This window comes from Branchiostoma lanceolatum, chromosome 5, assembly GCF_035083965.1.
Source record: "Branchiostoma lanceolatum isolate klBraLanc5 chromosome 5, klBraLanc5.hap2, whole genome shotgun sequence".
NCBI lineage: Eukaryota > Metazoa > Chordata > Leptocardii > Amphioxiformes > Branchiostomatidae > Branchiostoma > Branchiostoma lanceolatum.
The window spans coordinates 5,114,287-5,131,231 of NC_089726.1; the positions used below are offsets into that span (position 1 = coordinate 5,114,287).

The 16,945-nt window shown below is 43.8% G+C and overlaps 1 protein-coding gene across 1 annotated transcript; it reads right to left on the reverse strand.

Annotated features, from left to right (window-relative positions):
- Window positions 1-79: 79 nt before the first annotated feature.
- On the reverse strand, window positions 80-16,642 carry LOC136434555 (uncharacterized). The gene is made up of 9 exons (XM_066427420.1): window positions 16,404-16,642; window positions 8,327-8,489; window positions 7,711-7,905; window positions 6,803-7,201; window positions 6,349-6,418; window positions 3,412-4,897; window positions 2,731-2,883; window positions 2,043-2,304; window positions 80-1,636 (listed from the first exon to the last, which is right to left on the reverse strand). The coding sequence occupies exons 2-9, from the start codon at window positions 8,430-8,432 to the stop codon at window positions 885-887; spliced, it is 3,423 nt and encodes a 1,140-aa protein (XP_066283517.1). The 5' UTR covers window positions 8,433-8,489; window positions 16,404-16,642; the 3' UTR covers window positions 80-884.
- Between the last annotated feature and the right edge of the window lie 303 nt (window positions 16,643-16,945).

Genomic DNA, 16,945 nt, shown 5'->3' on the forward strand with positions numbered 1-16,945 from the left:
TTATTACCTGGTTATTGTTCAATGATTTACATCTCTGTATTCACAACACTTAATAAGACAGTTGCCATTCACAAGATGATTCACTCTCAAATGCTTTAATTGACATGCGCCTCGTTCACACAACCTTAGCATTTGAGTGGCACCAAATTCGATAAAAATTGCAGTTTGATGGCAAATTCATTTCACCGAAATACGATTCCTACAAGTTACGGACTGTGTTTTAGTCTTAAATTTTCTTATCAACTCAAACTAGACAAACTTTCATTTAACTAATAATTATAGTATTCACTGAGCAGCAAAAGCAGTTATAAGCAATAGAAATTTCCAAAACTGCATACATGTATTAAAAAGTCACTTGGCACTTTCTGCCGGCCCAAAACTTTGTATCAGCACTCCGTATTTCGGTCCTACTGACCTAGATGCTGCAACATGGCACATAAAGATGTACTTTGAATTGTCTCATACGTATTGAGGTTTGCGGTACAGCTGTCATTTGTGACAATATTCAAACAATCTAAAGAGTAGTCTATGAAACAATAGTGATAATTTTCTAGATTTAAGATTTTGAACATAACAAGTTTATAGTATGTTAACTTCTTGCGACACACTTTATGCACATGTAGTGTGGAGTTGTACTACAGATTTTGATAAGTCGTAAAATGTTAAATTTTAACCTTTTGCTCGATACAACAGACGACCTGACATATGCACATATTCGTTGTTATTGTGTCCAGATTAGTGTGTGATTGTCTGAAGCGCAGCCTGTCGCACTAAGTTCGTGTGTTTTGACAGTTTTCATCTTTTAGTATCCCCATTTTTAGTTAGGCCTCATCATAGTCGTCCCTGTAACTCTACGTGAAGTACCACATGTGCTACAGCGCCCCCTATCGATCGAACTCCACGTCCGGAGAGACACTGTTGCTCCTGTCATCCGTCATGAATGTGTTACTGCCGTGCGCCTTCCCGTACACGGCGCGCGTCATGCTGTACTCCTGTCCCGTGTACTCGATCGCCTTGGTCTCGTCACCCATCGCCTTGTAAGTTCTCGCGAGATGTCCGAGAGTTTCCGATATACTCTCCTGCTGCGCCTCCTCCCCGAATATCCTCCTCTTCATCTCCAGAGCCTCCTCGTGCGTTCTCACCGCCTTCACCGACTGTTGGTCCCCGAACAGCGCGACTCCTAGGTGCGTTAGCGTGTCCGCTATCGCTCTATGGTCACACCTTTCTCCGTACAATTGTTTGTAGATTCTTAGAGCTTCCTCGTGACATTCTATCGCCCGTATGCTCTCTCCGGATGACTGTAGGGACGCCCCCAGGTTGTTGAGCGCGCCGGCGACCGACGGATGGCTCTCCGGTACACCGTGCAACGTTCTCCGCATGCGCAGAGCCTCTTCGTAGCACGCTGCAGCCTTCTCGTGTTGCTGACAGTTCGTTAGAGCCTCTCCTAACGCGATGATTAGTTTAGAGATGGCCGGATGGTTCCCTTCGTTCCTGTGCAGGTACTTGCGTATCTCTAAGGAGGTCTGGAACTGTGACATGGCGGCGAAGTGGTCTCCCGTCTTACCCCGAGCTTCTCCAAGACGCTGACGGATGACGGCGACGTCGACATGTGGGGCGTCCTTTCCGTACAAGGTTCCTGTAGGACAGAGATGATTTTGTTCTTCATCAATTCAGATAATACGCATAGCTACTACAAATGGTATCGGGCCTATAGGCTTTTCCAAGCGTAAGATTAGAGAATTGTAAACTTGACTAGGACATCCTTTTCATGATTCAAGAAAACAAAGCCGTGAACTTCTGTGTACTTAAGTCTGTTTACTTAAAAAGACAACTCAGAAGAGGGGCAATTTTTCTCAAACATATAGGGTCGTATGTAGTGATTTAAATGCTGTGTATTACTATAAAAATTGGTTTCTTACTCTCAACTTGAAACTTTTAGACAATCTACATATTATCATTTCGTCGTTTCACGTTCACATAGAATCTTGCGTGCAACTTAGCTCCAAAAGCTACAGCATCTACAAGATAAGTTTCAGTCTTACCTGCGATCTTCAGGGCCTTGTCCAGGTAAGCCATGCACACCGCGTAGTCACCTAGGTCCGAGGCGGCCACGGCGGAGTAATACAACGCCCGGATGGCGATGGGAGTGATCAGGCCTTCCCCGTACATCAGTTCCATCATGCTCAGCGCACGGTCGAAGAAGGACATGGCGCTGGTGTAGTTTCCGATGCCGAGCAGCGTCCGGCCGTAGTCAACCATGGCGCCCGCGTCGGTCACGTTCTCGTGAATCATATCAGAAAACGACTGTGTGGCAGGAGGAAAAACAGAGACATAATTAAAAACTTGTATGTATTCCAAGACAAACTATTGGCACAGTGTCCCACTATTACCCAACACACTAAGCGAGAAGGCTCGGGTGTGCTAGGTTGAAAACGCGTGCCGCGGCGAGAGTGCCGTGCATGCTTGCACGAATAGCTCTGATAATACTGATGTGGGTCACATTCTATGGCTAACCATTTGCAAGGGTTATTTTGTACGTCTCACGAGAGTTGATTAGCGAAAATGCCATGCCAGATAGGATTTATTCACTCGCCTATGATCAAGAAAGCTGTACCTGGTCTATTTCTGTTGTTTTTTGGCTTGTTTTTCTGTTTACTATACACAACAGTACAATCAAATACAAACAAAATTCCAAGTCACATAGCAATCTCTCACTGTCTCCATCGTTACCTGTTCTGCGGCTCCATATTCCAACAGCTTCAAGTGTATGTTTCCGCGCACGCGCAGACTGTCGTCGATCAGCGCTGTCCGTGAGAGATTCAGCTGCCGGGGCCCGCTCCTCCGCCTGCTGACCATGTCCTGGGCGAACTTATGCAGCATATCCTGGGAACGAGAACGGGAAAAGATGTAGGTTACAAATTTGGAATCAGTTATACAATGTATATAGTGTTTGCACACACGTTACTATGACGTAACAGTCGCCCGCCATGTTGGATGGTTAAAAATGAACCTTACGATTCAACTTTGACTTTGTATCTGTTACAACATTACGGTATCCACATTATGTTCCTATAAACCTATTGAGCATTTTTAAGTGACGTGGTAGGGACACCAACATGGAGGCTGACGCAGCTACACATGTATCTGCATTAGAGTGAATCGTAGCTCAAGCATTTTCGGAAATCTATAGATCTTCGAATTCAAGCCCACTCTATAACATCTATGTATACTGCTCACAGAAGAAAATGTCAGATTAATGCTTTTTAAAACTTTAATCAGGGACACCAACATGGCGGTCAGCTCCTGTCTGCTTCATTTGCATAAAAAGTGTGTGAAACGCTCTATACCATCCTGTTAATTGATGTGAAACTTAACATCATGCGAGTGAATACGTCGGTGTTAAGTCCTCACCTGTAGCGGAGAGATGGTGAAGTAGAACCTGAAGATGAGCTCTCTCCCGCACACCTGTGACAGGGACCGCACCGCGTCCTTCTTACCCCCCGCGGCGAACTGTGTGCGCAGGCGCACCTCCGCTCCGATGCTGGCTGCCACCTTGAGATGATGGACGTCATGCGGCCTCAGCACCCCGCGCCTGCCCAGTTCGTCCACGATAGACCACGGGTTCTTATACGTCACGCCGTAGTACAGCCCGAGAACGCACACCATGCGGCTAGGGAGGAACTGCAGCTCGCGGGCCACGTCATGAATCATCGTCTCGTTGTCGGTGTCGATCACGGGCGAACCGAAACGTCGCGAGAGTTCGAGGATCTCCTCACACGCCTTGTCATTGGCCAACACGGGAATCTTGTTACCGAACTTGCTATAGCGACTAAGGTGAGAGTTCAAGCTGCCCTCGTACGCATCGACCAATGCCTGCTCTCCCTCGATGAGCGTGACTTTCGTCCAATCGCTTGGATGGCAGCGGCTTTCCTTGATTTGGAACTGCGCGAGGCGGGTGGGCGTGGTTATTGGGACCGGTTCTCTCCCGGAGAGCTCCCATCGCCCCAGACAGAACCCGCGCTTCGTCACAGTGTCCAAGAACCAGTCGTCCAGAGGGTTTGAAGAACCTGCGTCGTTCAAGGTCTTGATTCCAATGCTAGACAAGACGGTTTCTCCTAAGTTCAGCATCTTAAGGTCTAAGAGGATGACAAGTTTGCCGAAGTAGCTCAGATGGTCCGAGTCTTCCGAGCTTTCCGGCAGCAGCACCGCTAGGTTTAAGTCCGTGTACGGGGTCGCCTCTTCGCGAGCTAACGATCCGAAGGCGACTATTGCGAATGGGCAGGGCGGTTTCCCCTGTATGGTAACACACTCCTGCACCATGGAACACACGACTCTCTTGATCGTGTCCGACATCTTCCTGTACAAAATCCTGACGGTCTCCCCTCGCTGTTTCTCCGCGAGAGATCTGAAGGGGTCCTGGTCTGATGAGACTGTATAGGTGTATCTACTCTCTAAGTACTGCATTCTCTCCATGGCGTAGTTCCGTAGACTTTGGACCGTCCTTTTGTGAGGCAAGTCCGCGGAGTATGTAAGCTTGTCTATTGCACCTTGCGTCCTGGCTCCCGCCATCTCTACAGCTACAGCCTTCAACGCCATGTCCAAACACTGGATGAGCTTGTTCATGAGCTCACGAGCGGGTAGTTCCTTGCCTCGCGCCACGGCCGCGTTGTATAAGGCCACGGCGGTTTTGTAGTCTCGGGGGTGGCGCGTGCCCCTCGCGCGCTGCAGGTGAACCAGGCCCAGCTTCTCGAGGCAGGCGGCCTGCTGGGTGAGGGAGACGGCGTCGTCTCGGCGGTGGACCACGCGGAGGGCCGAGGCGAAGTGCCCCTCGGCCCCGTCCAGCTGCCCGACGGAGAAGTCGGTGTCGCCTGAACGGACGAGATCCAGGAACGACGAGCTGTGAGGGGAGAGGGGAGAGAGCTGGAGTGAGAGGGGTGAGCAGGGGGGACATTGCACGGGCCCGAGGAGTGCGACATTATTATTTGATCGAAAGTGTAGATCATACATGAACAACAATCTCCAAGCAGATGTAAGGATCCGGCTCAGTGTCAGTGGTTAACACGTTTTTTTACTATCTAGTACCAGTAGTGCGCCTGTTTGATTATTCAGCTTATCCTTCTGAAGAGTTAGAAAGTTGGACTAATAGAAGGAAAAATGTTACAAAAACGGGCGTAAAACAGGGAGCCGAACCCATGCATCTGCTAGGAGATTACAAAACAATACATTAACATGTCGCAAAGTACGCTGCATAAAGTTTTAGAGGGCTACATTTGGATGGAGTACATCTTTAAAGTTTATGCAAACCCGAAATCTATTCATCGTTTTCTTAATGAACTGTGGAAAAAAGCATCCCATCTCCGTGCCTCTAGAGCGTTAACGACGATACCTCACCATAGAAAATCACAATTATTGTAAAAGCTACTGGTAAACTAAAAAAGGCCAACGTTTTTCATTCTATACCAGGTATACGCCAAGTGACAGTTACTCAAACAGGAAAACATTTTGAAACAGTCAAGGAGACGGCTATTTCCAAGCTTTATCCAGTTGCTTGTGAGTAACTGTTCTTTGGCGTATCTTATCACTTGGATGTCTTTACCGTCATCAACGTATACCAGGTATACTGTACTAGTAGTATTTGGATCGTATGAAGCATTTGGACACTATTGTGTGCCTAATACACACCCCGCATTCAACCAGACCCCCATTATTAAACTGGGTGTAACTGAAAGTACTCAGGTACTGCTATACAAACATGGCGGCTGTAGCTCACCACACTCGACTGGCTATGGCGCCCAAAACACTAGGTCGTATATTCGTTACGTGTACATACAACACTCGCGACAGACTAACACACGGTGTAAATCAGACCACCCCCAAGCGATAACAAAGAGTTCAAACCTACATCTACATATAGCTTTAAAGGGAGAATCTACACAATCTCGGGCTTACTGGGTATTGCTATGCCCTACTTATGCCCACTTAACTCGACAGTGTGTTTGTGGAAATGGCGTATACGTAGCAACACGTTTAAACCCTATGTGAGCTACAAGTCTCTCCGTGTTACCAGACCATCGGGAGCTTCTAGTTAGTCCTCGGTACTGGAGTGTTCTCCTCCCGCCCAGTCAAACTAGCGCACCCTTGGGGATTTTTACGGGGATTCGGTTCCGTCAACTAGCTCACAATCCTCTGCAATAAACATAGTCTGTTCAAAAGGAGACCTATGCTTATATCAGTACTAGGGTCAGTAAAACACCCTTATGTCTGGAAAGGCTAATGGAATTTCTTGACTAAAAACGTCAACAACTGTTTTCTGTGTATTTATCATAACGAAATCTGTATGGTACTCACTGTTCCCGTGCGTCTAAAGTCCCGGGGGTCTGCAGATCGGGCGTGCCTATCACACTGCTCATGGCTATGCCTGGGGCGTAGAAAACACGGGTTAAAATCCACGATTACACAAACACATACACCCGGTCAGTACTGTAACGTAACGTTTCCTTGTTCAGCTAACGTATAGGTGAACACACGTAGTGGCTACTGTATGAAGTCTGTGCTAACCTAGCTGGCCTCACTGTTTTACACGTCACACCTGGTTCTCTTCAAGTATGTTGCTTAAGTCGCCATGGCGACTACATTCAGTATGACGTCATTTCCTTTCGGTATGAATACTACTTCAAAAAATAGTCGTTATCGTGAAATTGTATGACACCAGATCAATTAGCATTAATCTACTAAAAACGACATTAGAACTCAATCACATTTCATTAAAATGGTGTACTTAAAAACAAAGCTATTTCTATACCTTTCGTCCTGGACTGCGCCCCTGCCGATTGTGGTCGGGACTGCAGCCTCCTCGGTGCGAAAGGTACGGAGGACCGAGTACTGCTCACCACCGTACTGGTCGGTCTGCTCAGACTCTGTATCCCGAACAGAACCTCATCCGAGAAACTCTTGCCGTAATAATTAGCGAGTCTCTCAAGGACCGTTTTGAGACAGGACCAATAGGAGTTGAGCTTGTCTTCCGGAATCCGGCCGTGGGTCTCTGAGAACATGGCGCGGTGCAGAAAACGTATCCGGATGACGTCGTGTACCGGTTCCGTGTTGTTCTTGTCCGGAAAGCGCTCCCAGCCGATCCAGTGGGGAGGTTTGACGTCACAGAGGTACCGGATGAGTGCGTACATTGTGGGGATATCCCACAATCCTGTGAAACGGAACAAGATGGCGAATTTAGTAAAACTTCACGAGAAACCTATTTTAGCTCTATGTAACGAAAGTATCTACTTGAAAAAAAAAATCCTACAAAAATGCCTACGCTACTGCCATATTGAGACCGTCAAAAGCTCGCGCACCTCTACATTTCCCCCTTTATAAAAAGAGTATACATTGTATTATTATTAGCATTCGAGTTGGGCTGGGTCATACCAAACAATTTTGAAATGGCACACACTGCTCTCTCTGCTTAACAGGCAATACTTTCGAGAAAGAGTAGGGCAGCTTAGCACACACCAATGGCAATTAACTAGTTCCCTGCTTTAGTGCTTGTACCATTGCACAATTAAAAAAACAGAGATGGGCACCAACCTATACACCGAAAGGTGGACAAATAATCTTAACTTTTAACGCCGATTCAACGTGTGTTGTTAAGGTGATATAGTGTTACTAGATTCGCTTTAAAACTCCCTATCATTAGGCTGTTGTTCACTAGTGTACCTATGTCAGGCTCGCCCATGGCGGGGAACAGCATCTTGTACTGGTACGGCCTGAGCGCCTTGGGCTGTCCGGCTGTGCCGTGCAGCAGGCGGGACAGCAGCGGCTTCTTGCTGATCAGCACATCGGACAGCTCCAGCGAGCCGGACGGCGCAGGGGGCAGGTTCCGCAGGAGGAACTGGCGCACCGCCGCGGTACCTGAACGAGGATGGCAACAAGTCATTAGGCTGTAAAAAGTCATTGGACAGAGTACACGGCTCCTGGCAACTGAGTACTACTACTACTTTTAGTACTAACGTTAGTACGTAGTAAGTAGGGCCATCAGATATCATGAGAGCCACCTTGCGGTTTTGATGAAAACTACCATGTGCAGGTAAAATCTCATGCAAAACGATTAATTAAAAGTTATTTTAGAAGACATTTCGTTGTTCCTGACAATTTTTTAATACGATTCATATATATTGTTATATCTTTCGGGATATGACAGCATGTGAGCGAATTCGAAAATACAAATAATACGAAGTGCATCTATCCTAGGGTTATTTATACGGTAATAGATATGGTGTTATATGTCACAACCATGTACACCCAGAAACATATCCTCTCCGACTCCCCTTACCTGTTCTGGTGAGGATGCCGTGTAAAACCTTCCGGGTTGTCACCTTCTCCTTCCGGTTCGTGTGGTACTTGGGAGGAGACTCCATGGCTGTGGGCGGCCACGGCATCTTGAGACGTCTTATAAGTCTGTCACCTTAGCAGCAAAACGTCTAGAGCGTGGTCATCTGGAAGAATAGATAAGAGTTAGCCTTTTGTGGTGGCACCGTGTGGCGCAATCGGTAGAGTATTACGCTTCGCCCAGAACCGAGAGGTCCAAGGTTCGAAACATGCCCCAATGTTGGCACACAGACACAATAAAACCAATGCCTCCATTTTTGCATAGAGGTAACTAGGCTATCTACGGTATTAAACTTCAGAAGGCACTGTTTGGCAATTTTTAAAACACGAGCTGTTTTGACCAGTCTTGGATATGACACTGATACTAAAAAGATCAAAATTACTTTAGAAACAAGCCATCAATTTGCATTGGAAATCAATAACATTTCCTGTCAACCAGCAGACAAGAAAGTTTGCAAACAGAACCGGGTCATCTCGAAGTCTCTATCAATTGGTCACAAAGTCTTGTTGAAATTTCTCTTTCTTTATCTATGTGCAAAATGAAAAAGTTATATGATACTTATATCTGTATTACACGATGGTTTCACTAGTCCCTAAACAACCATAACACTGCGTGTAGGAAAACCATAAACTGTATGACGCCACGCTAATCTCCATGAGTCATGGATAGTGACATCCGTGGCGCTTCGTAGCACCCACGGGTATACTCTACTTGCAATGAACAAATCTTATTTCTTGCCTTCGATTTCTTTTATGATTAATATCATGATTCCTCGCATACCATGCAATGATTGTCTTCAGTTACAGATACATGTTTATCTATTTTACAACTTATCTTCACCTAAAGACTGACCTATAACTGAAATTCCTTGCGCATGCTCTCTGTCTCTAAAGCTCAAGAAATTAATAAGTTAATCTCATTTCCCTAAATATTGCTCATAAATATTGCTCAATCACTTTTCACTGAATGGAGACCTTTGAGCAACCAAAAATTGATTTTGATGACCGATGAATTTATAAACATATATATGTAAACGTATGTTTTGAGAGACATCAAAAGACACACAAAACTTACAGACACCATTCTTTTATGATTGTAAATTCGTTTGAACTACTTAAGAGATGTTTGGTCTCCAATTTTTCGCCTCCTCATTGGAAAGCTAGGGGTAAAATTAAACTAAACGAAATTCAAAACACACTTCTTTCCGTCTGAGATTTAAGTCACCTATAGCGTTAGTAAACCGAGCACGAGTGTATGGCCATTTCTGGCGGCACCTGAGCTTTCCTGTATGCACCTGTGGCATGAGAGCATGCATTGGTGCAGAAAGGGGCGTGCGAAGTGGCGTATGGTTGGGCGGCAAGATTGGGCTAAGTGCCGTCTCTTTTGTTGTCCTGAAACGAACCGTCTGTACGGTCGGCTGTACGATCGATAGGAATTAGATGGAGTTTCAAACAATGTTGAGTACGTGGGTAGCAGAACGTGTGGTGGTAAGTTCTCAGTGGGCTTTTATGTGGCCTGGTACCTAGCAGTGTTATTATCATAGGGGCTGGTCAGCCGGTGGGTATAATAATAAGGTGGCGTGGACGCGCAGTTCTGATATCGGCCGCCAGGCGGCGCACATATATACAGAAAAGAGGCACATGTAGTTGGATCGGTGTTTTTTCTCCTACGACAAACATGTAATATACATAAATCACTTAGGATATGCAAGGGCTCCAAGTTGCAAAACACGATTTAAAAAAATTGGATATTTAATTATGCGAGGTATGAATATAGAATTGTCGTCAGTTATTTGAAGTTTGAAATTTGACATTTTTCAATGACATTTATTATTTTGACAAAGCACAATTAACGGTTACACCTACGGGTGTGAAACATTAGGCGACAATGTAATATCCACAATTCAACGACATACAAGACAGATTTATCACTTGTCCTTCTTTTACATATTTTTTCAGTTTCTTTCTTCTACGGAAAGTGAACACCCGGGATATTTCACATTGCCCATAATAACACATGACTGGCGTTCCGCCGCTAACTGTGCTGGTTTTTAAACAGTCTCCACATGACGGGCTCAGTGAATCCACCTCCAGGCTCAGGGGCTTCCTTCCCGGCACCATAAATTGGAGAGTAAGACCCGCCTGTAGACAAGATTATACAGTTTTTACCAGCTTGCCACAGAAAACGGCTGGATTTGAGAGCAATGCTGACGGGTAAAAATTATGAGGAATGATGTTGTTAACGTTAGCTGCGCTTCGGTCTAGTGTTAAATGCAGCTCAACTGAATACAAGTAGCTGCTACAACACTAGCTGAACATTTTATTAGCTTGGAATTTGTTTGAGTTAGATACCTTAATGAAAAATGCGGTATAAAATAAATGTTAAATGGTTGTATAGTGCTGTTGTTCTACAACTTATACGTTATCAAGATTGTTGCTAGTGTCATTTCTATCTCTCAAATGTGTCAGACAGAAAATTTCGTTCAACCGAATGGTTGTTGTCTAACCATCATGTCCTTGTACTATTATAGCAAAAAAGTAGGACAGCAACAATACGCGTCTTAGTTTCCTTCACTTCGATAGCTTTACCGTTTGATAGTGACGTCAGCGTAGCTATTTTCCCACCAAACTTCGAACAGTATTGACAATAGAGGTATCACATAACAATTACTGACTAGTTGATTAACTGGTTGGCTAGTCGTTGAAACTTGAATAAAAGACCTATTATACAAATCGGTCCCTGTGTGCTGTGTGTTCGTTCAGCTTCCGCTCACTTGTATGTTGAACTCAATCTAACGTGACGTAGCGTAACCATAGCCGCGCATTCACACCCAACAGCCCGGAGACGTTACTATGACATTTCAGTCTCTACTTTACTCTGTTATCTGGGTCGAACACGCCACAAGAACAGCATTGTCTTGCCGAAAAATAATAATATTAATAATACGAAGCGTTTCGCTGTGATAGATTGATGGTACCCTTGCCAAATATGCCATAATGGTCATTATTTGCACTTGTAATGCCTGGAGTTATGAAATTGTTTTTAACCCTTAAGCTGCCAGGTTTTTTAGCCAAGTAAAAATCAAAAATGTTTGAACCCTGACCTCCCTCACGAAACCCGCGAAACACCCGGCAGCGCTAACTCCCCTAACTTCCCGGCTTCGCGCGCTACACGCACGCAAAGCTGTTTTGTTCTGGGGAATACCCTACCCCGGTTATAACCGGGTCCAGCACACAAGGCATATTTCTGTATCCCTAATTAAGTCGGGACTGGCAGCTCTTAGAAATAAGTTTGAATGCCCCTCCTTTCGGCGATACAAGCGTAATTAACATAGCGTCGAATAAAACTCGACAACGAACCTAACTAAAACTTGGGTAAGATATGTTCAAGCCACAATATGGATGGAAATGCTACTATTCTGGTTCTTTTATCATACAGGACAATTTGTAACGTTACATCACATTTCTTAAAAGATCTCGAATGCGCGGAGACCAATTTAGTCCCCAGTTCAACTTACAGGTGGTTCTGGTTCCTCTCAGCTGAATGTTTAAAACCCGATCTGTCGTGACGTACCGTGACCGTAACGTTAGCCGCGCATTCAGACTAAATGGGCCGTAATGGTTACTATGTTGGGCTATGACAGGTATAAGTTTGACTTAGTAACCACCAGAGTGGGAAAGCGACTCACAAAATACTGTGTTTTGGAATGACATAGACAAAAAATAGGTCGAAGAAAGAAAATATGTATAATTTAGTTGTCGATTTTATGTTAATCTACTCTGACACGTCAATACCTGAGGAATAGATAAAAGTGTTGGTTGCTACGAATTTATCGTCTGATAGTGGCGTCATCAGCACAGCTTGGGGCAACGCGCGGGGTTTTGTCACGGCCATTACCTTGGTGAAAAGTCGAAGCCAACGGTTGACCAACAAAACGCAGCAATGTAAAAACCACCACACCCCTCCCGACACACGCACACAGAACCAATGTTTTTAATCAGTTAACGCGTTGATAACAGACTGTTAGGTTGGTAAACATTACAGCAGGTATGGACAGGTCTGTTTACCTAGTCAGTAGGGGGATGACGGCGCAAACATTCAAATAGCGCAACAAGTTTTGTACAACAAACCTAGTACGAGATTTGCACACCAAAATAACCATATTCACAAAGATGTGTAGGAAAACTTTGAGTCGTCCAACTGCACCTTTTCTCTTTCAATCAAGGTAAATTATCATGACTGTTGAATTGGGTACATGGTCCAGCTGGTCTAATTATCTCGGAGCTGAGACAGCAAACAGCCAACAGTGCATATTTCCGATAGAGTAGCTAGGATAAAGAGTCAATGTGACAACTAATAAGCATATACGGATTCATAAAGGGCACTGTACTGTTTGTTTTTTTTACATTTATCGTTTGATTGTGACGATAAAACTATCCAGGACCTTTCCATCACTTAATTTCATATTTTCATGAGACCTAACATGTCGGTACGGAGTTACTAGTATTTATTGCTTGATTCTTGTGGTTTGGTTATGATGTCAGCCACTGGTAGGTAATTATCAGTTCCTGAATGACCAAAGGTTACTGAAATGTTCCGGGCCAAAGGTGTCTTTTTGTGATGACACAGGGGTTCAACATGGCCCAGATCTATCAGTACGTTTTTCAATGAAGCCTCATAAAAAGACAGTACAACATGCAAGAGCTATTGATTGACTTTACAAAACACAAATACCTCGGTGCTGCATTCTATCAGAATGACAGTGTTTCTGTATCTGTATTTGTATAGCTGGTACAACCGCCTTTCGGCGTAACACACCAGCCACGTTTGTACACATAAAAATGAACACATTGATTTGCTCGGAACTTAAGATAAATCTCATCGACTACTTTCAAGTAACTCTTGGCGCCCTCACTATTGTATCTACGATTCGTTGCTGGGATGGGAGTTTTAAACCGTTGCTAGTAGATTTATTTTGTTTATCAACTCCCGCGTTCCAAGGCAACCGAAGTCTCACGGGGACTGTAACTGCCAATTAGTACGGCACCTACCGAGAGAAGTACACACTTTACTTGATTTACAGTCCAGTATGTCGGGAAACACTTTAACAGTAAACCTTTACGTTATTTCCTTTTTGTAACCGATGTTTTAATGACCAATATTTCTTTCTTAACTCAAACAAGGCTTCAAGATCAAAGTCAGTCTTACTTAGCAATTCGAGAGCCTCTCTAAACCGTTCATAGCAGTTGCAAACTGCTATGATAGGCTCTTATCGACCCTTTCTGCGCGACGTTTCTTTTTTTTGTGAGTTTACTATTAAATGCAACGGGAAGCACCTTTTTTATCAACGTATTGCAAGATCTTTGGCTCATAAACCGAACAGTTATATTTATTTCAAAATCCAACTCAGACAACGAGGGAGTGTACAAATAATGTAACATTTTGCTGCTTTGCAACTATATGACATCACGAATTCTATCTACAATACAAATTCATTAGAAATACAATTTCATGGCTTACAAGCCAATAGGTAATACATCAGGGAAATTATTGCTCTTTATATACATCGAGTTGGATGATATATATGTATACGTCTATGTATTGTTCGCTTGTAAATGCACCGATATTCTCTCTATGATTTATGTGTTGCACCTGCTCTAGTATTGTCTGATACCCGGCCTAACATTATATGTATAATTTTTGTGGCACTAAACCGGCAATTCTAGTTGAACTTGGGTCTCCTGTATCGTATATAATTACGTCTTCAATTAAAGGACAGTGCGCTTAATTTTGACCTCAGACAACATGTTTATACATTCTAACACAACAGAGACCACAATGTCTAGCGCTAGTTTCCACAACAGTCCGCCTGTATATACTGTATGCTGGCATTTAACCCACCCAAAAATATCCTCACACTTTAAGACTAAATAGAGATGAAAAGGTTGACAGTGTTGGACGCACGATGACACAAAAGCGCGGAGACAGACGCTGGCAGGTACAAATAGAGGGCTTGCAATATTAATGAGTGTAATAATAGCCCCTAACCACAACATTCCAGAGCACTTAGGAATGGCATGGCACAGTGGTCACGCTTCTGTGTTAGTGACTGAAATTAATAGGGAGAAATCCTTCTTTCATTGGTATTTTTGTACTTTTCTACTCGACAAAGGATGTGTAACGTTATATAATATGCAGGTATAAAGCTTGAAGTTGTATTGAAAAGAAGAAAGCGGCTTTTGCTAAGACCTTAAAAAACTTAGTAAAACGTTTCAATTATTCGCCACCATACATTGAAACTTGGAAGTATTGTTACCCGACACATGTATTCAATTATTTGCCACTAAGCAGTAGGACTGAGTTAGACTATACTGTGGAAAACCCTGGGGTATCAAATCATTTGCCACAATGCATTTGAGCTTAGAAAACTGTTATGTGAAAAAAGCATGGGACAACTCTTCGAGTATTTTCCACAATTTGATTGCAGTAAGATGATCATCGTTAACGTGGCTATATGTACAGCGGCGTTCTGTAATTACACGTATGGGGATACTATAATTACTGCAATTATATGATTATGAATAATTATAGAACACGGGGCTTACAATTTCTATCCTATTGAGTTGTACCAATCAATTATACAGACCAACGGTGTTAAACAAACGAGCAGACAATGTTTGTCCGTCCCAATGATTCCAACATGAATGCTCTCTTCATATAATATCTTATCAAAATTGAACAGAAAAAAAGTAGACAATTCGAGCTCCTTTCCAATACCGTGCACATTAAAACGTATCGATGAAATTATATATCTAATGAAATTTGAACAGGAAGTAGTAGACGACTTAGACTCTCTTCCAAAACATTTAAAAACGTATAACATTTCATGAACAGTCCACAGAAACTAGGAGACATTTCGGACTCTCTTCCAAAAAAACGTATGACATTTGATCAAAATTCAACTGAATGTAGCAGACGATTCAGTACAGACCGTATCATTAAGCATTTAAACACAAGGGTTCTGCTGTGCGGTCCCTGCAATGTTTGCCAACGTCTAATGTGTATGCGAACCCACGTTCACATGTCAGCCATGTTTGTTGTGAAAATGATAAAAGTTCAACGAGGTTGGGTTGAGATTAAACAAGCGAGCTACAAGAATGGCTTGTTCACACGCTATACAGCAGCTGAGATTTAGAAACAGAACGCGCACCAGCGACAAATAAGGTCGTTAAACTTTTAAGGTTTAGATTTTGTGAAAGGACACCAGAACCAGTTAGCCGTATAAAATTTGCAAGTCTATCCTACTATATTAACTCTAGGTGTGTGTGTGTAACCAAGGATGAAAATGCCTCATTTGTAAGCCGTATCTGCCAATCTAAATCTGCACTTTTTCAACCTTTCCCCATCAAAAGATCAGTGTACTACGGTGAACGGTTTAGTAACGTGGCAACACATCTGCTGCACTTTACTACCAGACGTAAATTTACCAGAGGGAAGCACAACTGCGACAAGTATCTTAACAACACAGCAACTGTTCTGTTGTGTTCGTTTTCTTATGGAGATGTGAGATTGAGTCAACTCCATGCACATTGTCTGGTGTTGTTATTGTAGGAGTCGCCATCACAAATACACGCGGGTACGTTTGTAAAGGAACGAGCCGGAATACAAAATACTGAACAAATAGCTACGGTGGGGGTAAATGATTTTGCTTTGCTTTCTGGAGGTTTCCTATGTAATAGTCTAGACTAATTTTGGCGTTGCTCTATTTGACTGCTAATTCAGTTTAAAAGAAATGGTTCAGTAAATCCCTAGTAGTACAGGTGTAATTTCATTTAGCACACAGCGATGTTGTTATTGTCATACTCTCTATTTTTGCTGATGCACGCGGCTTTTTTTAGAAAATTTACAGAAAATCGTCGTCTTTCCTAACGATTTTCCATTCAATTTGTTTGTGACAGCCACTATCAGTGGGTCCAATGTTCATGCAATCCACCCCCCTCTACTCAATCTAAACACGTACCTGTTACCTGGCCGCCGGCACACCTGTCCTGACAGTTGTCTTGAACGTTTCTTCACACCTGTCGTGTATCTTCAAGTCGTTGTGTAGACGTTACCAGCAGCAGGGAATTTTTCTTAGTTTGTTACCACAACGGTAGTCGGTCACCTGTATGTGCTACTCAGGTCAATTACCTACTAGTGCAGGGAGAAGTACACCCGACCACCTGTTTAGCCCTGCAACCCGGCACTTACTGACGGGACCAACCAACATGGGAAAGAAGGGGGAGTTTGGAAATACTTCTTACACAATACACTTTGTGTTGTCGGTAAAACTGCCGATTACGAAATCCTATTAGCTGTATATTGCAGCCATACTTAAGCATTGCATTAAGGAAGATTAGTTCGATTTACGTATGAAATGATGGATGTTACAATTTGAGAGCACCTCCACCGGGAAGGGTGCGTTGGTAGGGTCCGGTCACCAGGCGACACCGATGGCGGCGGCGTCTGCGTCGCCATAGTGACACGCGGACTGTTCCATTGAAATGCAAATGCCGGGTGGAG

Coding starts and splice junctions, on each gene's coding strand:
- LOC136434555 (XM_066427420.1), bottom strand. CDS start 8,432: ATGCCGTGGCCGCCCACAGCCATGGAGTCTCCTCCCAAGTACCACACG. Junction 7,906..8,326: donor CGGCATCCTCACCAGAACAG/GTAAGGGGAGTC, acceptor ATCCTCGTTCAG/GTACCGCGGCGGTGCGCCAG. Junction 4,898..6,348: donor ACTTTAGACGCACGGGAACA/GTGAGTACCATA, acceptor CTCCCCTCACAG/CTCGTCGTTCCTGGATCTCG.